At 43.9% G+C, this 22,551-nt stretch overlaps 1 protein-coding gene across 1 annotated transcript in view; it reads right to left on the minus strand.

Annotated features, from left to right (window-relative positions):
• Nucleotides 1–9,196: 9,196 nt before the first annotated feature.
• The window catches only part of rps6kc1 (ribosomal protein S6 kinase polypeptide 1), a 41,750-nt gene continuing 28,395 nt past the window's right edge, over nucleotides 9,197–22,551 (minus strand). The window contains exons 14-17 of the mRNA XM_079526630.1: nucleotides 19,670–19,752; nucleotides 16,466–16,561; nucleotides 10,351–12,242; nucleotides 9,197–9,970 (exon numbers count right to left, since the gene is read on the minus strand). Coding sequence (XP_079382756.1) covers nucleotides 12,141–12,242; nucleotides 16,466–16,561; nucleotides 19,670–19,752 — 281 coding nt within the window. The 3' untranslated portion in view covers nucleotides 9,197–9,970; nucleotides 10,351–12,140. The remainder of the gene's footprint in view (nucleotides 9,971–10,350; nucleotides 12,243–16,465; nucleotides 16,562–19,669; nucleotides 19,753–22,551) is intronic.

The following is a 22,551-nucleotide window of genomic DNA, read 5'->3' on the forward strand; positions in this document are numbered from 1 at the left end:
ATTAAAACAATTTCATCAATTCATTCATTCATCCAAAATAGCCAATCTACAAGCGCACACGACCAAAACATCAGTGGTTAAACCCTTCTACATCCCGTCATCCCACCATCCTGTTCCTTATACTTTACCACAAAGCTCAGGAGGCGGGCAGTGTGTGTGTGTGTGTGTGTGTGTGTGTGTGTGTGTGTGTGTGTGTGTGTGTGTGTGTGTGTGTGTGTGTGTGTGTGTGTGTGTGTGTGTGTGGTCCTGTAGGTTTACACTCTATAACATTCGACACTCAGGAATCAGCAGAGCTCCTCCAGTCATATCAAAACTATTGTAACTCTCTCCTTACTGGCCTACCTGCATGTGCACTGAAGCCTCTCCAATTGATCCAGAATGCCGCAGCTCGCTTCGTCTACAACCAGCCAAAATTCTGTCTCCCCCTTCTCTGCTTCCTCCATTGGCAGAGTACAACACTCTGATGCTGGCCTTCAAAGCAACCAGAGATATGGCACCCCAATACCTTCAAAGTCTGATCCGACCCTACAAACCCTCCCGCGTGCTCAGATCAGCCAACGCAGGGAAGCTGGAACATTCACTGAAAACACGCTCCACACGTCCCAAACTCTTCTCCCTTCTGGCTCTAAAACTATGGAACGACTGCAGACTCACTCCCAATCTTCCGCCATAGTCTGAAAACCCACCTCTTCAGACTCCATCTTAGCCCATAGCACTTTTATAGCCTCGACGACCTTACAGGTCGACAACTTATGTCATTTAGACAGCATTTTATGTAAACATAGCACTCTATAGTGTATATGCATAGTTTCATTATATAGATATTCCACTGTTAGACGGATGTTAGGTTCTATAGCTTTCGTATGATTCTTGATGACTATTTTTATGTATTTGAAGTATTACCATGTGTTTGCTTGCTACTGTAAGTCGCTCTGGAATAAGAGCGTCTGCTAAATGCCTAAATTCTAAATTGTGTGTGTGTGTGTGTGTGTGTGTGTGTGTGTGTGTGTGTGTGTGTGTGTGTGTGTGTGTGTGTGTGTGTGTGTGTGTGTGTGGGGTGAGGGTGAGGTGGGGTAGGAGGCATTGTGTCTCTTCATAATGACATCATGGCTCTGACAGAAGCTGGAGAAGATGCTCCAGGGTCTCGGTGGCAGAACTCTTCAGCTCAGCTCAGAGTGTGTGTGTGTCCCACCCTGGGCTACAGGAGTCCTCCTGGGCTTTGGTGGAGGAAAGTCAAACCGTCAAAGACAAAAAAAAAAAAAAACACAACCTGACCACCAGCAATATGAAGCAGAGGTCAGGCCATTTGGCTGCTGTCTGCATGCTGGTGTGCTCGTGTGTGTGTGTGTGTGTGTGTGTGTGTGTGTGTGTGTGTGTGTGTGTGTGTGTGTGTGTGTTTGTGCGCGTGTGTGCGCGTGTGCATGTTTGCATGCACGTGCATGTGTGTGTGTGTGTTTGTGTGTGTGTGTGTGTGCATGTGTGTACAAGAGAGAGGTAGATTTCAGGAGTTAGGTAGGGAAAGGCAGGATATGAAAGATAAGGTGAGAGAGAGAGTGTTATAAAGAAAGACATGATCTAGGATGCTGTGTGAGTTCAGGGGTCAATGTCCAGCCTGCAGGTCTGGGCTCATATCAGAACAAGAGGTCTGTGTTGCATCATGGGAGTCCTTGGCTTGTCCTCTTAATCTCGCCCCTGACCAGATGAGTCCTTCCCTGTGGCTTCTCCTCCTTTCACTCTCTCTCTCTGTCTCACACTCATGCACGCTGCACGGACGCGCACGCCGTGCATGCACGCACGCACACACACACACGTGTGTACCTTGGTCTTTTGTTCATGAGGAGTCATTGTTCCAAGGCAAGTGAGTTTAAAGAGTTTGTATTATTTCAAGGACAGGGCATCGTATTGTCCCAAGCAGCAACATCTATAATATATATACACTCCCAAGTTCATAACATACTCAATCTCGATCCGAGATCCGATACGACTCCTTTGTCGTATAGGTGACTTTGTAGATATACTAGAATACTAATCTCGACATCTAACACCATGCGTCTGTGTCGCAGTGCGATCCTAGTGAGACACTCGCACGCACGCACGCACGCACGCACGCACGCACGCACGCACGCACGCACGCACGCACGCACGCACGCACGCACGCACGCACGCACGCACGCACGCACACACACACTTTACCCACTGACCATGTGTTTTCCATGCTGGGCAGGTTGTGTTGTTGTTGTTCCATGTCGTTTCTCCGTGAATGTCGACTTGTGTGTCCACTGTCCGTGTATATTCTCGGGCCATCGCATCACAGAAAGGGAAGCCACGGAGCTGGGTTGGAAACGCAGGGGTATGGTTGGTGACGTATCGCGGGCCACGGAGCACGGGCGCTTCCACATGCTCCGCATGCGTCACGGTCTATGACTTGCCCAACTGTACTGCGCACAAAGTGTGCGCTCACAACTTGTTACCAACTTGTCTCAAATGTATGTCTAATTAACCACTTCAAGCCTGGCGTCCCTATATTTGGCATGTCATACATACAGTATAATTCATGTTAATTGAATAAAGGGGCACATGTCTCCACCAGGGCAGGTCAGGTTGTGGCCTCCTGGTGGTGCTATAATAGGCCAATGTGAAAAGGGTGCCATTTCTTCTTACGCCTTGGATGGCAATTGGATGATTTTTCAAGATTGAGTTTTTCAAAAGTTGGCCTCCTGGTGGCGCTATAACAGGCCGTTCTTTTTTTTTCAACAATATATTTATTTTCCTTTTTACACACAAATGACAATACACATATACAAAAAACAACAATGAACAGTACAAGACAATTACTGATATAAAGAAAGCAAAACAACAATAACCAAAAACAACAAAACAAAACAAAAAACAACAACAACAACAGCACTACTCCTCTTCAGCTCCATCCATTAGATGTGACAAATTATTGTTCTTTATGTATCTCATAAAACGGCCCCACACCTCCTGAAACATTTCTTGTTTGTCCTTAAGAATGTATGCAATCTTTTCCAAAGGTAGACATAAAGACAATTCTCTGAACCACTGTGTAATACTTGGTTTGTCCGGCCTCTTCCAGGTCAATGCTATCACTCTCTTAGCTTGTAAAAGACATATATCTATAAACATTTGTTCATTACGCTTTATCTTGTGTCCCTCCGGATATAGACCGAGCAGGAAGAACTTTGGTTCTGGTACAATATTTATTGACAAAATCTTCTGTATTTCCTGCCCGACCTTCCCCCAAAACTCAATCAATTTTGGACAGGACCATAGACAGTGGAACAATGTGCCTCTATCTTCACCGCATCTGGTGCATACATCTGGAATATTACAATTATACTTATTAAGTTTAACTGGTGTAATGTACACTCTCATAAGCCAATTGTATTGTAGAAGTTTTAGACGAGTATTCCCAGTCTGGGATTGAGCTTGTGCACAAGCCGTACTCCATTGTTCCACTGTTAAATCCTCCTGAATATCTGTTCTCCAGGCATTAAGCCTATCTTCCGAGGATTCCGGAGAAAAGTCAACCAATAGGGCGTAGAAATCTGATATTAACCCCCTTCCGAATGGGTCATTAACCAAAGCTTTCTCCAGCACAGACATGGATGGGGCCAGCATGGATTGCCCATAACAGGCCGTTCTGGAACATTTGGGGCAGAGGTTCATCCAGGGAGTGTGTGTGCAAAATTTGGCATCGAACGGGTTAACGGTGCCGGAGATTAGCTGTACACAGACGGACAGATGGACGGAAGGACGGACACACAAACGCACGCACGCACGCACGCACGCACGCACGCACGCACACACACACACACACACACACACACACACACACACACACACACACACACACACACACACACACACACACACACACACACACACACACACACACACACACACACACACACACACACACACACACACACACTCTTCTGTGTCAAGTGATCTATTTGCAAGTCAAGTCAGATAGTGTACAAAATGTAACCAAATGGACCCATTTGTAGACTCTCACCACATGGAGTGAGATTGACAGATTCCTTCAGTAAGCTGCGGTGAACCCTGTGCCCCGAGAGAGTGCGTCGTGAGAGACATGTCTTTATGATGAGCTCTAGTCAGCCCAGACTGTAGACCCCCGTGACAGTGAGGCTGACACCAGGGAATATCTGCTAACAGCCACTTATCCATGTGTGTATGCACGTGTGTCCTTGGGAGTAAGTGTTACTGTACATTTAACACAGTAAAAACTCCTCTGTGTTAACCACAATACCACATAGATCTTTTACCATCCTATTCTGGGGGTTATAATTCACAGGTGATTATCCTGCTGTTTGTCCAGAGCCCTGTCAATCAGGGCTGGTGAACATTTTTCTGGTGGTGAACATTTGGTCAGAAGAACAGATCTAGAAACTCTCACAACATTGCAAACTTGTTTGCAAATTTGTTGATATCACAATGCAGACATCACACCGTGACATGTTGTGAGCTTGCAGATCTGCTATTTTCGGCAAATGTTTGCCCTAGAATAAGGATGCTATAGGGTTCAAGTGGTTATGTTGCTATTTTCAACTGATCCCAGTGCTGCTAGGTATGCGAAGTATAGAGTTGAGGTGAGGTTGGGGAAACTTGTTATAGTTCACATGCCTTCCGGCATGTGCACTTAAGCCTCTCCAATTAATCCAGAATGCCGCAGCGCGCTTGGTCTTCAACCAGCCAAAGTTCTCACATGTCTCCCTAAGTGGCTAAACTTATGTAATACATTAAATCAGATACATTAAAATCCTCAATGTTTATTGAACTCTGGAAATGTAAAAAGGAATCTTTGACGTCTGACTCCAAGGCCCAATCAGAACCCAATTCACTGTGTTTTACATTCTAAAATTAAAGTAAGTATTTCTACAAGTATAAAACATGTATGTGACAGCATACAAAGTTTGGCACTAATCGGTACAGCGGTTCGCAGGATTAGTTCTGAACTTGCAGATCTTCGACGTTCAACTAGTTTTGGAAAACCTTTTCCTTTATTGACGTGCCCAAATTAGGGATGCAAGGTTTGAAGTGATTAAATGAACACTGATGATGTCACTGTGTAGCATTGTCGACTGGTGACCTGGTAGATGTATCCTACAAGCAGGGGTCACCAACATGTCCGTACACGGACAAATGTGTCCGTGGCAAAGACTTGGTCATGTCCGCAGCAAATTCTAGATGTTCTGTTTTACACACTATTATATTGTTCTCATTTTGATCATAACACCCACTTACTGAATGTTAATTAAGTCTCCAGGTTGACAATTATGACAATTAGTATGACAATTATTTATTATGACACTAGCATAGTGGCACATTAGGAGTCCACTAGTACTAGTGGTTCTCAAATGTTTTATTCGCAAATACCCCCTTAACTCTGAGAGTGTTCAAATGGAACCAAATGGACCCATAAGCCTTAAATGGAACCAAATGGACCCTTACCGTAAGGATCCATTTGGTTCCAATTGAACACTCTCAGAGTTACAGACCTGTTATGGTCATTCAGGGCTATCTATTTATGTGTTTCTTTTTTTTGTAATGTTTTTTTTTCTGGCTTTCGCCTTTATTTTATATATTTTATGGAGGGACAGACAGTAGGCTGACAGGAAATGGGGAGAGAGATGGGGGGGAAGACATGCAGTAAAGGCCGTCGGGATCGGGAGTCAAACCCGCGGCACACTGCCAGACTGGATTACCAGCCAAGGTGCCTGGACCACTGAGCCATGGCCCAGGCCTATTTATGTGTTTCTGGTAATATTATTGTCCACTCGTGTTGTATGTCCGTGGCAAAAATGGAATGTTCACCACAAGCCAACATGGCGATGCCTACAAGTACCTGTATAACCTCAGTGCATGTGTGTGTGTGGGGAGACCACATGTACTGTTGATGTGTTGTTGGCTTCTATCACAGTTACAATGATACTCAGCAGGAGTGACAGCAGCTTTTTAGGAGTGTCATCAGTCCTACTGATCAAAGAGAGGAGCAGTATAGCCTCAGAACACACACACACACACACACACTCTCTAACTCTCTCTCTCGCTATCTCTCTCTCTCTCTCTCTCTTTCTCTCTCTCTCTCTCTCTCTCTCTCTACCAGCCTGTCAATCTTGCAACATGTGCAGTTGTCAGTATAGACACGTTCAGAAACGGGTCTCATGGTAGCAGCTAACGTATTTCCTGTAGGCGGAGCCGACATAGCTGCGGTGTAAACAGGCACCTCTTCTACAGTGAATGGAAAAGTGACTTGATCGTCGGCTCAAACGTTACTCTTTTACCTGCTTTTTACTAACACTAACTTTACAAAGATGCCCAGAACATCGGGATGAACCTGTGTAGTTTATGGCTGCTCCAACAGTAGAGGCAGCATTCAACTTTGGAGAGAAATGGAAAAAGATACACCACGGTGGCTGAGACCAGAGCCATAGAGTAATGGTTGAGACGAAGCAGTGAAAGGTCCTGAAAGATCCATAACGTCAGTCTTACCCAATACCCAATCTTTCTGTTGTATGAACACAAGGCTGCTGTACTTTATACCTCATATTTTAAATGCTTAGTATGAGGTATAAAGTACAGCAGCCTTGTGTTCATAACACTCTATGGCTCTGGTCTCAGCCACCACGGTGTATTTTTTGACATTCCGTTTCTCTCCAAAGTTGAATGTTGCCACTATTGGAGCAGCCAAACTGCACAGGTAAATCCCGATGTTAGGGGAATCTTTGTAAAGTTAGTGTTAGTAAAAAGCAGGTAAAAGTACGTTTGAGCAGACTAACATCAATCAGTCACTCTACCATTCAATGTACTGTAGTAGAAGACCTGCCTGTTTACACCACAGTTTTTTGCCACTCAGTAGACAGTTCATGATGCGTTGATTCATTTTTCGAAATGTTGGCTTAAATGGCTAGACGACTTTGGTGGCAGAGGTTTGGGTTATGTTGTTACCTTGCTATTGTATGATGCAAGGTAAAAGGTGGGCAAGAAATAATCATAATTGCTTCATTGACTATAGAAATTAATAATTCAAAATATGCTCCACATTGACTTACATTGTACGGCGAAGAGGCTCAGGAGGAGCTCTATCATCCCGTAAATTAATGCAAACAAAGACAGCACCAAACCCAGTACTATTTTTGTTTTTAATAAAAATGAAATGAAATATGAAAGTTGACATTCTTATTTAAAAAAATTAAAAAAATTGCTTTGTTTGCATTCTTTTATGGAATAAAAGAGCTCCTCGTGAGCCTCTTCACTGTAAAGTCAATTAGGAGCATTATTTTGAATTATCAATCATTCATTATCTAGTCAATTATTACCCAACCTCTACAAAAGTGGTCTAACCCTTTACCATTTTGATCTGTTTTACACCTACAGTTGTTATACCTTCACTATTATTGGTCCGACAGTCATTAGACCGACAACCTACCTCAAACCCTAACCATAAGCAGGGAGACATGTTCGAGGCTTCGAGCGCTAGTCCGACCATTGTTCCTGCATGTCGGACTAATGCTTCGTCGGAATTACCATCGGATCCCATACTTTTCAAGCCCGGAACGCCTCTGTCATTGTCTCCACCAGGCCGAAGGCATGGGGAGAGAGTATGTTTTGCACTCCGTCCGTGTGTGTGTGTGAGTGTGTGCATCCGTCCGTTACAAGCTAATCTCTGGCACCGTTAACCCGGTCGATGCCAAATTTTGCACACACTCCCTGGATGCACCTCTGATGAATGATGCCCCACATTTTCCAGAACGGCCTGTTATAGCACCACCAGGAGGCCAACTTTTGTAAAACACATTATTTTGATATTACTCCTCCAGATTCTCTCCAAAAATCCCGCAAATCTTTACACAGTATTTCTATAGAGCTTTGCAGTCCCGCCCCCCCAGGAAATGATTCTCCGTTCATTTTCCTCATAGACATTTAAAAAAGTATTTATTTAAAGACCTTTTAAGCCTCGTACAAAGCCAACTCTTGTCTGACAAATCATGACAACACAATTTTCGATCCTCGATAAAAGAAGAAGAAAACGGCAGGTTACAACACTTTTTGTTGTTTTTCTTCTTTGTAATTATTTGTTTGTTTGTTGTCATGATTTGTCACAACTCGAGTTGGCTTTGTATGACGCTTTTTTTGAAATGTCTATAGGAAAAATGCATTGGGAATTATTTCCTGGGCCTGGCATAGTCATGAAAGGGGCGATGCTCTATAGTATTATGTTCAAGACGGATCTGTCCGATATTTCATATTCCATCCTAATTGGCCAACATTGGCTTTCAAAGTTTGTAGGATTGGCCCGTTTTGAACAAAAAGCCTCAAATCATGAACGCAGCGTGCAATTTACGTGGAATCTTTCACAGACTTTCCTACTAGGCTGAGGAATATCCCAACCTTTTCACATTGGCCTGTTATAGCGCCACCAACAAGTGGATTTTTGCAAAACATATTATTGGAACAAAATGCCTCAAATCATCCAATTGCCATCCAAGGCGTAAGAAGAGTGATGTTGATTGCTCTAGTGTCCACTAGGAGGGCAAAGGTCATCCTGGATGGTCAGTAAGAGAACACACTGTGCTGTAACACTCAAGGAGTGTAACGTATTCACCGGTTGCAGTACAGAGACTATAGAAATGTATTGAAATCACAGTTGGTGTCATTTAATCTAGCATTGTTTGATGCACTGCAACAGGCATGGAATTGGCAATATGTTCAGTCAGTATAAAAATCAGTAATAAAGTTTTGTTAACACGGAAAACCTGCATTGGTCTCACTAAAGCCCTGCAGTCACTCAGTGACTGCACTTTGACCCCCGCTAGTGTAGGGGTTACAGAACCTTTCCATGTCAAGGACCCCGAATAGCCATAGCCTCTGGCTGTGGCCCCCTATTGTGAATGCATGGCTTAAAAGAATAGCTGATCTCCAAGCTGCAACTGAGCTTGTCGATCTGCTATTTTCTCCATTTTCTTTTTTTTTTGCCTCTTGGCCGTGTCCCCCTTATTGCTGACATAAAAATAAACGAAATCTTTAATCCGCACAACTAGTCACATTGGTTGCGAGTCAATATTTGGGCTATTTTTGAAAATCTTAAGATTTCTGAATAATGACATGCCCAAAATAAGTTTTAACTTAAGTGATTAAACAGGCACAGTAATCTTATGAATTACATTTTAATTTGACATACATATCATTTTATTTAGATTTTCTTGTTCCTCTCCATTCGCTGGTGGACCCCATTTAGTAAACCACTGCGCTAGTGCAACTAAAACCTTGAATTGAACCTACTGTACAGGTATGAATTTCAGTCAGCACAATTTACAGTAAGATTCTGTCCATGGCAATGGACACAAACAATCTTGGAACATCAGTTAATCATTTTAAATAGATAACTATATCATTAAATAATATTTAATACATTATGTCATATACAATTTTCAGATCCACATAAAAGCACTTTCTTGAGATGAATATGTAAAAACTCTACTAGAAGACATTTACAACCTCAAAAAATGGCTAGTTTTACTGATTCAAACACTAGCCTGGGTCAATGCCATTTCTTTCTCTAGTGTAGGATTAGCCATGGCTTCAATATTATCTGCACAACTAGCCCTTGGAATCTGGGCCAAATTCCATCAAGCATCTCCACCCTATTCAAACCAAAAATACCTAACTCACACACAACAGCAATCTACTTCAGACTGTTTTGTTCGTTCACTTTGGACAGTATCCATCCTGCCATCTGTTACCCTGCATATTGTCGCTGTCAGGCAGAAACCTTGTATCAAGACATTTGATTTTTTTCATACAGTATATGAATGCATTATTGTATACTTCATCATATGGCAGTGTCTCACAAACGTGATAATGTTCAAGCACACACTGAAGTGATGCCTTGTGAGCTTGTACTGTACATTTCAAAATATGTCACCTATGGCAGGGGTTCTCAACCTTTTTGGCCGGGGACCCCCGGAAATGTTTTGGCAATGTCTCGGGACCCCCTCCCCGCCCCCTCCCGACCCCCAATATAAATTGACTGCTACAATAACCTTAACCCATTTTGGGTGGGAACCCCTTTTGGTGTTTTAAGCATTATGTTATAATTTAGCTATTGAAAAATAGCAGATCTACAAGCTCATAGCGCGCCACCGAGTGGCGCGCTACGAGCTTGTAGGTCTGCTATTTTTGAAAAATCGTGAAAATAAAAATTTTAAAAAAATCTTTTTTTTTTTTGAAAATAATTTGGGGACCCCCTAAAATAATTTGGCGACCCCCCGAGGGGTCGCGACCCACGGGTTGAGAACCCCTGACCTATGGGATGCAAGTGGTTAAGTCTGTCTGTGGGTTTTTATACATTGAATCAATGAAAAGTATTACCAAGACATTGTGACTATAATAACTAGGCTACATCAGATCCATTGGCACACAGGTAATTGTTTTTCCTGATTTTGTACATACAAGGTTTCTGCCTGACCTAAAAGCTGCTTGGAAATAAAATTATTAAAAGGGGAGGGGGAACAAAAAAGAAAATCATCAATATATTGTTTGCTGGCCAATTTCGGCAGCACAATATAAGTTTCTGGATCAGTGCATGATAACTGGAGCTCAAATGAAAGCTCTACTTCTATTCTGTTCGCTCTCAAGGGGATGTGTTGGCAACCTGCACAACACTGAGGAATGGCCGCTGTTATTAAACCAGTGCTTCTCCAACATTTTCATGTCAAGGACCCCCAAATTGATATTTGGCCACAGACCACCCATCTGAAAAAACATTGTGACAGGGACACCCATAAGAGAAGATTTGTGTTGTTAAAAGCTTTTCCTAAATGTTTCGAAAACACCGTATCTACAAACTCACAAGTCACAATCTGTCTCATTGAGAAATTATGAGCTTGTAGATCCGAATCAGTATGGTTAAAGGTATATTCAGTGATTTGACTTAATCTAAATATCACTTATTTTTTATTTTTTTCTGGATAATCCTCCCTACTATAGAGTGTGTGACCTCCCTGTCCCCAGTGAGCCCCTGGCGTCAAAAAACCCTAGTTTCAGTTTTGGTGGCGGGTGGCAAAGCCTTCATCCAATCAGGATGAGAGGGGCCTTCCTCCAATCAATCGAGTGGGGGCGGGCCTTGGTGCACATGCTGTTGGCCTGTTGCACTTCCCCCCACTGTAGAGCGTGCATGTGCACATTTTGTTACCGGGGCGGACTGGGTGGTTTTCCAAATCACTCAAATCACTGAATGCTCCTTTAAACGGTTTCTGATTTATCGCGCGGACCCCTTCAAGGACCCCATTTTGAGAAGCACTGTTATGAATCACTACAGACAGAGGATATTGTTCAGAAGCCTATCAAAGTTCTGCACTTTGATAGCAGACTTGATTCCCTCACTTTTAAGTAGTGAAATAAACATCACAATGTCAATCATTTCATTTAGGCTTCCAGTAGGGCTGGGCAAAAATATCAAAGTTTTTTTTGACCAAATACCTCAATATGTATAATTTGTGACGATTATCTGTGGTCGTAAAATAGCAAACGTACAAGCTCACAAGAGCATATAATAATTCAGCTATTTTCACTGTTAAGTATAAAATAAGGCTTAAGTGATTAAAACCAGGAAAAGAAAACAGTTATGCCACATCACAATATCCAATAATCTAGTCTCAGATCACAAATATATTGATATATTGCCCAGCCCTAGCTTCAGGCTAGTGTAAACTAAAGCAACCTTTCTGTAGTGATTCACCGTTCATTCAGTATGAGGACCACTCAAGTATTGCATCACAAGTGTTGTCAAGTCGCATTAAAGAAATAGCAAAATCAACAATGGAGTGATGTATACAACGTAGTTTGGCAAATCCCCCAAAAATTGACACAAAGCACAGCGGCCTTAAAGGGCCACTGAGTGCTGTTGGTGAATGTTGCATCATCACGAATGTCAGGGGAAACTTGTCATCGAGGCTTGTTCTGTTTAAAGACAAATGTAAATTTGCCTGAGTGTGTGTGTGTGTGTGTCTGTGCACTCAGTTGCAAAGTAGTTATTTTGGGGGAGTGCATTTCCCAGCATGCAACTGCTCCTGGCTGCCGTCATCCACAGGGGCCTACTTGAGCCAGTCCACTCTGGAGAAGAAGGGGTGTGATTTAATGTCATCCACGCCCGCCACTCCTGAGCCCAGCCGCTCCACTGGGTTGTACTGGAGGAGCTGTGCACACACGCGCGCGCGCGCACACACACACACACACACACACACACACACACACACACACACACACACACACACACACACAGACACACGCACGCAGGCATGCACACACAAACACACACACACACACACACACACACACACACACACACACACACACACACACACACACAGACACACACACACACACGCACACAAACACACAGCTTTTTTATTAAAACAATAAAAGCTAAATTAAAATGTGAGTACCACAGACGAAAAACAGTCTAAGTCCAAAATTCAGACTGACCCCTCCACGAAAAGGCCTTGTTGTCCTGAACCCTTATCTATCATTTATATATTATGGATCAATAGTGTGGACTTAGACTGTTATTCGTCTGTGGTACTCATGGATCAATAGTGTGGACTTAGACTGTTATTCGTCTGTGGTACTCATAATATCCTCAAATATTTTCATTTTTGAGGGGTGCTAGCTATATTTAGCTATTAGTGTAGATTTTTGCCTTACACAAACATTAAATTCCGATTGACAATGAATGGAGAATTTACATCATATGTGTCTGAGCAAATCGGTATTTTCGACCTACACAAAGATGAAATTCCCATTGACAATGAATGAATGGAGAATTTACGTCAATAAGTGGACGAGCAAATCGACATGTTACGTCATGATGATGTACGATAAGAGTGCCCCTCACTTCATACAGGTGTGATTTTTTTAAGGGGCGCTAGCCCCTTCTATAAACAGCTTTTCCCCCCACACGTCTCAAGATTTGCCATTGACAATCCTTGTCCCCACACGTCTCAATATTTGACATTGACAATGAACAGAGAAATTACTTCAGAATTCCGCTAAATATGACGTAAATGAAACATTAAACGCCATTGACATTGAAGGGGAAACTTACGTCATATGTAAACGAGCAAATTGGCTAACCAATCACATGTTGGTGGGAGCGCTTGGCCAAGTTACTGTATATCGACAATGAAAGACTTGAAAAGCATTCTAAACTATGTCTATTTATACAAGAGCTGATATAGCATTAACAGGCACACACTGGGGACTGCAGTTTCACACTGTGTGTAATGGCCCCTCTCATCTGGGACAGCAGACTAACGAGCTGGGGCACTTACGCCCAGGCATTGGGCAATATAAATATCCGTCTGGCTCCGTTATCAAAAGCACTGCTCCAAGTTAAGGACACCATGCTGTGATTGTGTACCAATTCTTAATACATATCGCAGCAGGAGTCATGGCAGATTTGTACTTAACTACACTTAAGAACAGGTTAGTCATATTAATACCAATCAAAATATAACCAGATTGTTATGGTGAGTTTGAGGGAGGAGTGAGTAGTGCTCATTCACTGCCCAGATTTTTGCTGCCGTCCCGGGGGATCAAACCGGCAACCTTCCAGCCACGGGTAGACTTGTCTGCTGCCCCCATCATGATTTGTGTGTGTGTGTGTGTGTGTGTGTGTGTGCGCGTGTGTGTGTGTACAGGTACTGGATGTAAGGACATTGGTAAACAGTGAACTAAAACACAAATTGTAAATGTCCTGACTCCTCAATGAAAAAATAAATACCCTGTTATAGTGCATATTGCTGCCTCGCCGTACCGTGTAAGAGACCCCAATGTGAATTTACTAGTCGTCAATATGATATTTCTTTTGAATTTTGAATGCTCTAGCGCAGAGGGGTATTCAAGTACGACTTGAAGTCGGGTGCCATAGTCTTAAGGCCTATTCATAGTCTGGATTGTCGGTGGTGAGGTGACCACCGCTCCGATGGTGAGCTGACCACCGGAGCTGAAATAACGTTGAGCGGTGGTGAGTAAAAACAGAGAGAAGGGCTGGAGCGGTGGCGGTGGTTTGCTCTTCACCGCGGCTCGTGACGTCATGTTGTAGTTCGGTGGTCACCCCACCACCGAAAATCCAGACTATGTATGAGCCTTTAACCAGACAACCGTTTGTTGTATGGTATACTGTAGGTATGACAGAACACAGTAATGGACATAATGGGCCAGATTCGGGAAGCAATTTACACTCATATTTTGAGTATTACTTTATAACGTTCAGTCAGTTGACATTGCAAGAAACTCGCCTGTCAAAATAAGTTGATCTACAAGTTCATGTGGTGCGATGCATCGCGGAACACCACGTTCACCGTTGTAAGCTTGCAGATCTGTGCATTTTGCAGGTTGTGATATGACGTTTTTCACCCGAGGTGAGATATTTCCTGTTGCCTTATATGGTGTGAAATGGGCGTGGATGTTCTATTACACCAGGCGAAACGCTTGGGAAAGAGGCGAAATGAGCTACACCCGCGATATGCACAAATTAAGCCATTACGCCACCTTTTGTGAATGACATGTGAGATTGAGCGTACGTAGCATATTTACGCACTTCATTTACACCATTTATACTTGGGGTTAGGATGCGGAACCAGGCGAATCGGGGGGAACCGGATCCAACATTGAGGAACCGGAATCAGTTCCATGACATTTGTAACCATTTCAGGAACCGTTTATTATTATTATTATTATTTTAAATCACATTGTCAGAGCTGGCGTGTAGACTTCAGATTTCTCGTCTGCTATACAATTACAATACCGGTGGTTCTCAACATTTCATGGACCACCATAACTCCTTACGGGTCCATTTGGTTCCATTTGTACCCTATAGGAATCGCTAAAGGGAACCGCTAAGGAATCGTTAAGGAACTGGAATCGTTAAAATCCGAAAGGATCCCAACGCTATTCATACTGCAATTTTGATGTTTAATAGGATCCTTTTCTGTGCCAGTCCTTTATAGTGCAAAGGCTTAGATTTTGATATTAAGGAAATATATGCCTGAAGATGGTCTGGAGGGACCGAAACTCAGATACAGATACACTCAGATACACAGTGTGCGCCGGAGATATTTCAGGCATGGAAGCGTCTTTGTGAGAAGGAGTATTAGAGGCAGGCTGGCAAGGTGAAGTGTTTACATGTTCGATTGTTCGTGTGAATGAAATGTTTTTGCCTTTGTTCTGAGCACCCGACTGATAAGAGCTCTTATTATGTGTTTGAAGTGGATGAAGATGGAAGATGGACAAAATCCACTCAAAACTGAAACATACAAGCTAATGGATGCATAAGGAGATTGAATTATTTGGTGTAAATGGATGACATGCACTCAAGACCCAGGTCCGGTTGCTAGGCAACGCCTCCGTCACCCCCCCCAACACCAGGATTTATGCACACGGCCCCCATTTACCTTCCAGTCAAAGTAGGATTTTCAATGCCTCATAACTCTGAAACTACGCTCGCTGTCCTTGGTCATCGTCATCCATCCGAGGTTTGGATGTGATTTGTGATTTTGTATCGCATCGTTCCCGACATGTTTCTGGCAAAAGGTAAACGGCGTGAGCTCATGCTAATATTAGCTGATCGTTACAATGGCAGCCTCCAAGCCGGGAAAGCGAAAATGAAAATGTCCAAATATAGCTAAATAGCCCTGGCAAGGCTTAGATATAGATACACTCTGCTGCCACGTAGTGGCACAGAACGAGTTAAACACTTTGACCAAAGTGATTTGCTCATGGGTTACTCACTCATCAGTGACTACATTAACCCACATTTGCGTTCCTGTAGGAGTGTCTTGAATGCAAATGCAGTACTGGTAGGTGTTCATTTGGGACCCTGTGAGTCACTAACGTACCTCTATTCGGAATAGTAGCATATACATTTTATTCTTGTCAGTTGATGATCAGCCTGTACAACTAACTACGGAACTCTTTATATGGTTATGGAGTCATATTAGTGAGTAAGCATGACTAGGCATGACGATGTGATACCGCCAGCTGGATTTTATATAGTTCAGCTGTGTTTACCCATGTCGTTATAATGATGTCACAATGAGTCATCGGGTTTGCATAAATGATGTCATAGTGACGTGGCCGTGGGTTGTTTATGGTTATGTTGTCATAGTGACGTTGCCATGGTTTGTTTATGGTTATGTTCCCCTCATAACACTCCGGTAGCGATCTGGTGAAAAGAAAACGGAACAAACCGGAAATGGAAAATCCGCTGGCTTATGCTTTCTATGGGGACACAGCTTCTATGGGGACTTTTAATGTATGGCGGCCTGCGCCACACGAAGCCACCACTAGGTGGCGGTCAATGAGTTAATATAAAACGGATGTGGAACAGAGCAAGACAAGTGATGCAATATAAGCAGACCTGTTCCAACAGAGAGACGGCCTCCTCTGATACACACTCAGGGATGTTGAGGGCTGTGTGGCGACTGATCCCTGCTGGATGGCAGTGCAGAAGAGACTGAGAGGGCAAGAGAGAGACAGAGCACACATATCAACATATCAATCAACAACAAAAAAAGGTGTGGGGGGGGGGGGGATTTCAATAATATGATCTTTTAGGACTGACTGTGTCCACACTGTAATTTGCAAGTGATCAGATAGATCACATTGTAATGATGTTGCTGTGGAAATAAGAGCGTTGCAGTCCCAACCCTGACGAGCAGCCCGGAAGAGAATTTCCCATTCATTTTTCCCATAGATGTTTCAGAAAGTATTTATTTAAAGACCTTTAAGCCTCGGACAAAGCCAACTCGGCTCCTGACAAATCATGACAATAAACAAAAACCTTTGGGCCGAACAATTCATTAGAAAGAAGAAAAAAAAGGGCATAGTACAACACTTCTTTTTAGTTTTTCTTCTTTTTAATTATTTGTTCGGTCCAAAAATTGTTTATTGTCATGATTTATCAGGGGCCGAGTTGGCTTTGTCCGAGGCTTAAAGGTCTTTAAATAAATACTTTTTGAAACGTCTATGGGAAAAAGTAATGGGAAATTATCTTCCGGGCCGCTCGTCGTTCTGAAAGTGGGCGGGACTATGACGCTCTATAACTGTCAATCTACAAGTTCGGCAAGCAACACCATCGCATGTCGAAGTTTGATTGATTGATAATTGTATTAGACAATAAAATGCAAACAGTACAGGGTACTGTCAAGCACAACATTGGTCCCAGTATATAAATTACACTCTTCATTAATCGCATTTGAATCACATTTCAAATGACCTAGGATTACCAAAAATCAGTTTCCATTCGTTATCGTCAGTTCAGACCATAAAACCAATTCCAGTCTTGATTGGTCAAAAATCTGATTTGGAATGCCAGTGTGTGAACCTATACCCACGGAAGCACCACTACTGGACAAATAGTAGCGAGAGAGATCAAAGCACCTGAAATAACACAATAACACAGATTCTCATAACAGTGCTGTTGCTTTTTCTTGGAACTGGTGTGTGTGCGCGAATGTACGTCCATGAGAGACGGAACAAAAAAAAATCAATGTTTTTTACCAGCTACTGTGTGAAGCACAGAGGAGCTGGTTTATGAACGATCGCTTTGCCTTTCTGGACTAGCAAGCTATCTCTCTCATTGGCTGCCGTAGTGCCCGTACTAGCAAGCTATCATTCTCATTGGCTGCCGTATTGGCTGCCTCGTCTCTAGGCAACCAGACACCGCGGACCCCCGCAATTTTGACACATATGAGAGATGTTCTTTAATACCTGCCAAGCCAATGTCAACACTACAATCGACAGCTGTGCGTGAGGTGCGATATATAATGGTTTGGAGAATGACCTACCTGAGAGTGTACAAATACAACCAATTGGACCCATAACGTTCCATTTGTACAGTCTCAGAGTTTATTGTTATAAAATGGTCTTTTGGTTCCATTTGTAGTAGGCTAAGGCTACACTCTCACAGTTACAGTCACCTGGACAGATCCTGTTGTTGTTTCCATACACACATACTAATATAAATACAGATAGACAGCTATTTACATTTCAAAGCACAATTCTGGAGATATAAGGCAGCAGCTGGTGGTAATTAATATTGATAATTGATCAATTCTTGTTTTTCCCCCACGTTACTATTATTTTTTCTGTCTCCCTATACAAACGGAGTCAGTACAGCATTATCTTTATTCTCGCATTACTTTTGTTTCACTTGGGTTCCGTAAACCAGGGGAAAAGTAGATAGAAAGAGAGTGGAGGGGACAGAGAGAGAGAGCTTGTCCATTGTGTGGAATGTGGATGTTTATCTGGAGCGTGAGCTGGGCAAGTGCTTTCTTTGACCATCAACTACAGGCCCTATTGTCAAAATAATTGATCGTAATGACCATAATCGCTGTATGTTACACACACCCTCGGCTCATAAGTCTCTATACTGTGAAATCCTCAGTGTTCATTTAACTCTGAGAATGTACAAATAGGAACAAAATGGGCCCTTATGGGTCCATGTGCTTCCATTTGTACTCTCAGGGTTACAAAGGGATAAATTAACAATGAGGATTTGACTGTGTAGTGTTGGGAGAGTGTAGCAAGTGACTGTGACTGTGTGTGTGTGTGTTCCCAGTGTCTGTCCATCGGTTAGGTCGATTGCCTCTTTTTTGTGCTGCAGGAGATGTGGCCGAGTTCCCAGCCGCAGTCAAGACTGCTTTGGGCGAGATCTTATCCTGCAAGGATCAAGAGACTGTGTGTGGTGTGTGTTTATGTGTGCGTACACGTCTTTGCCAGGACTGCAAGCAGACATAATCATCAAAGGAGACATCTGTGGGGCTGAATGAGTTTTGTGTGCGTGTGTGTGTGTGTGTGTATTATTCAACATAATAACACCAACTTACAAGACCACCTTGTGTTCAGGCTACTGATGGGGAAACTGCTGATGGCTGATATGGAAATAAGCCCGCTGGCGATCAGTTAGAATTTATTCAAATGTAATAGACAATGAAAAACGTAAGGGATGCCTTGCACCTGTGGTGTGTCTGCCCTTCAAGGAAGCTGCTGTTACGTTATACTGTGGTGCGTGTGAAACGTTGTGTTTAAATCTATACACACAGCACGTTTATATATAATGTATATAGACAGACAGACCCCCCCTCCACCAGCCTGTCTGGAATGAATCTTCATCCCTTGAATAACCCTGATCCTGGACCAGCCACAGAGACACAGCACCTAGAGAGCTGCCCCAGTCTTCACTTTATGCACCGATCTGAGGTCAGCATGCCCCAGCCCAGCACTGCTCCAGGAGCCAGCACAGGGGCCCAGGGAGAGGTGACCCCGTGGCCCAGCAGATGGAGCTCAGGCTGGGGGAGAAAGTCACACCGACGCCCCTGGCACTCCCCGAGAACCAGAGAACGAGACCGCAGCCAAGACGCAGCTCACAAAACAACAAAACACACCTACTGCTCAAGCACATAACACACACACTCTGGCATGGGCATAAAGACTGGGAGAGAGTTGAATGCCAAGACACCTACCTTGCACACCACACACACACACGCACGCACGCACGCACGCACGCACGCACGCACGCACGCACGCACGCACACACACAAATGTAACACTTTCGACTTACCTTGCCAGTGAGTAACTCAAACAAGATGGCTCCCAAACTCCACCAATCACAGGCTGTTGTCTCCTCGCCGATTCCCCCCACCTCTGCAACAAAAGAAGGAGAAAGAAAGGCTGTTGAATGACCTAAACAATAAGCAGAGGAATAGCAGATGTGCACAAGAGCGGAGCAATAAATTAAGCAAATAAGACAAACTCTAGAGACAGAGCGATGCAAGACGCAAAATCCATATCACTGAATTTAGGCGACAGTGTTTTGTTACACTGCTGATTTGTCAGATGAAAGTGCCACCAGAACTTAATGTATTTCATGTTTATATCAAAGGGAAGTAAGTAGGCAAGTAAAGGGCTTAATATACTTAGTTGCACATCAAAAACAGCAGATCTACAAGCTCACAATGCATCACAGCGCAAAGTTGTGACTTGTAAGCTTGTATAAATCCTTCACTTGCTCTGATGTTGTGCATCACAATGCTCAACAGTATGTGTGAAAGACATCTAAACCTACTTAATATTTCATTGGACTGACTCAATTCAGAGTGCGTGCACAAACGCAGGCATACATGCGGCCGCGTGCGCGCACACACACTTTCGAATTGTGTCTCACAAAAGGGTGATTTGCATAATAAAAAAGCAGTTAAATTGAGGAAACCGTCTGTGCTGCAACTTCACACCATCTGCATGACCTGACCTCACTCACAGACAAACACACACACATGCGCGCACACACACACACACGCACACACGCACGCACGCACGCACACGCACACACACACACACACACACACACACACTCACACACACACACACCTGGCTGAACACACACACAAGAAATATAAAAGCAGTAGCACAAGCGGCAAACATGCACAATACTTCCCAAATATAAAACCACAGAAACATTTTTGCCTGTGATTCTCGTTTCAAGCATTTCAAGCTCTTTGAAGTAATCCTTTTCTCTCCCTGCACAAATATTTCCTTCACATTGCTCCCTCAGGTGTCTTTGCTTGTCTTGAACAGTTTGCACATGAACACACACACACACACACACACACACACACACACACACACACACACACACACACACACCCCCCCCCCCACACACCAAAACCCTGTCAAGGTGAACAGTGTGTGCGGTGCGCGTCCATTTCTCAAGCCTCCCCTCTATCCAGCATGTAGCTCCCGGTGCTCCTCTCCCACAGTCAGACGCACAGCTAGTCTGACAGGCCGCTCAGCTGGAGGGCTGCTGGAGCTCCACTGTGTGTGTCTGTGTGACGAAGACAGAGGGAGCAAGAGGAAGATACTCATTTGCTACAGTCATCTGTATGTGTGCACGCGTGTCTCTGTGTATGCATGTGTGTTCGCGTGCACACGCCAGCTCTACTGGGCACCAGATGGCCCTTGTGCCGCTCAGCTCCTCTCTGCTGTCCTTTCTCTGGGGAGGGGGGGGGGGGGGGGGGGGCTGATGACCCAGGGGGCTGCATGTGCCCAGAGATCAGGCTCCTCAGCACAGACAAAGACCCACTCTTTCTCCTGGAGGCTCATGAGTAGCTGCAGGGGCTCGTGCAGCTCTCTTGCAGCCAAGGTTAGAGAGCCCCCCAGACTGGGGTATGATACCACTCACATGTACGTACATACGTGCACCCTCTCCACCAGCTTCCACCCCCCCTACCCACACACTCAGCCAACTGAGCAATGAGTCTTCAGGCCTCCCCAGCACCACTGTTTTGACAGCCAAGGAGAGAAGATCGTCATTGAACGGACTAGTGATACCTGCACGGTTATGAGCTTGAGGGGAGATACTGGACACACACACACACACACACACACACACACACACACACACACACACACACACACACACACACACACACACACACACACACACACACACACACACACACACACACACACACACACACACACACACACACACACACACACACACACACACACACACACACACACACACACACACACACAGTCTCAGAGCAAGGTCGATTGTCATCACAATGGATTAATGTCTAAGGAGCTGCAGGGAGAGTAGTGTGGAGCTGGCTACACTTAACTGCTCTGTCAGAGCAAGGCAGGGCGAAATAGAATAAGGGGAGGGGGCATCCACGGGCCACACTATAAAATCCTGAGTGTGCATTAACACATTTAGACCTGAGGCCGATTCTAAAAAATGTCTTCTAAATCCTAAAAGTTTTCAGAAAAACCTCTCTTTCTATGTCAGTGGTGCTGAACCTTTTTCATGTCAAGGAGCCCAAAAATTCGGACCCCCATCTGAAAATATGTTGTTCCAGGGACCCCCCCCAGAAGCAACGATTTGAGTTAAAAATATTTGCTCTGAAAGAATATATATTCAAAGATTTGTGCCACATTTTCACGATTTTTCAAAAATAGCAACTCTACACTCTACAGTACAAGCTTGTAGATCTGCTATTTTTCAATAGCTAAAGTAAAACACCAAATGGGGTTCCCGTCCTGAATGGGTTAAATTCTGAGTGTATAAATGGACCCATTCAGAGATTGTATAAATGGACATTTGCACATTCTGAGCTACAAAAATGCCGATTCTCGGAGCTACAAATAAACACTGAGAACTTTACTCTCCGAGTCACTTTCGGAGTCGCTGCCTCCAACCCACTGTTACTAGTGTGCTCTGTGCGGCGTGTGCCAGCGAGCACGCGCCTACTATTTCAAGTTCACATGCCGCTATAGAAGTCAAAATTCTACACTTCCAACTCTTTCACTTTCCCCTAACCTTGCATGTCTTGGGGAAAAAAAGCACACAGTACACGGGGGGAACATTTGCAGCGATCATTTAGGTAGCTGATGCAACAAAAGGGATGTTGGAAGAGGTGAGATGCAGAACACGGAGCGTTC

The sequence above is a fragment of the Electrona antarctica genome (genome assembly GCF_951216825.1).
Source record: "Electrona antarctica genome assembly, chromosome: 17".
Taxonomy (NCBI): domain Eukaryota; kingdom Metazoa; phylum Chordata; class Actinopteri; order Myctophiformes; family Myctophidae; genus Electrona; species Electrona antarctica.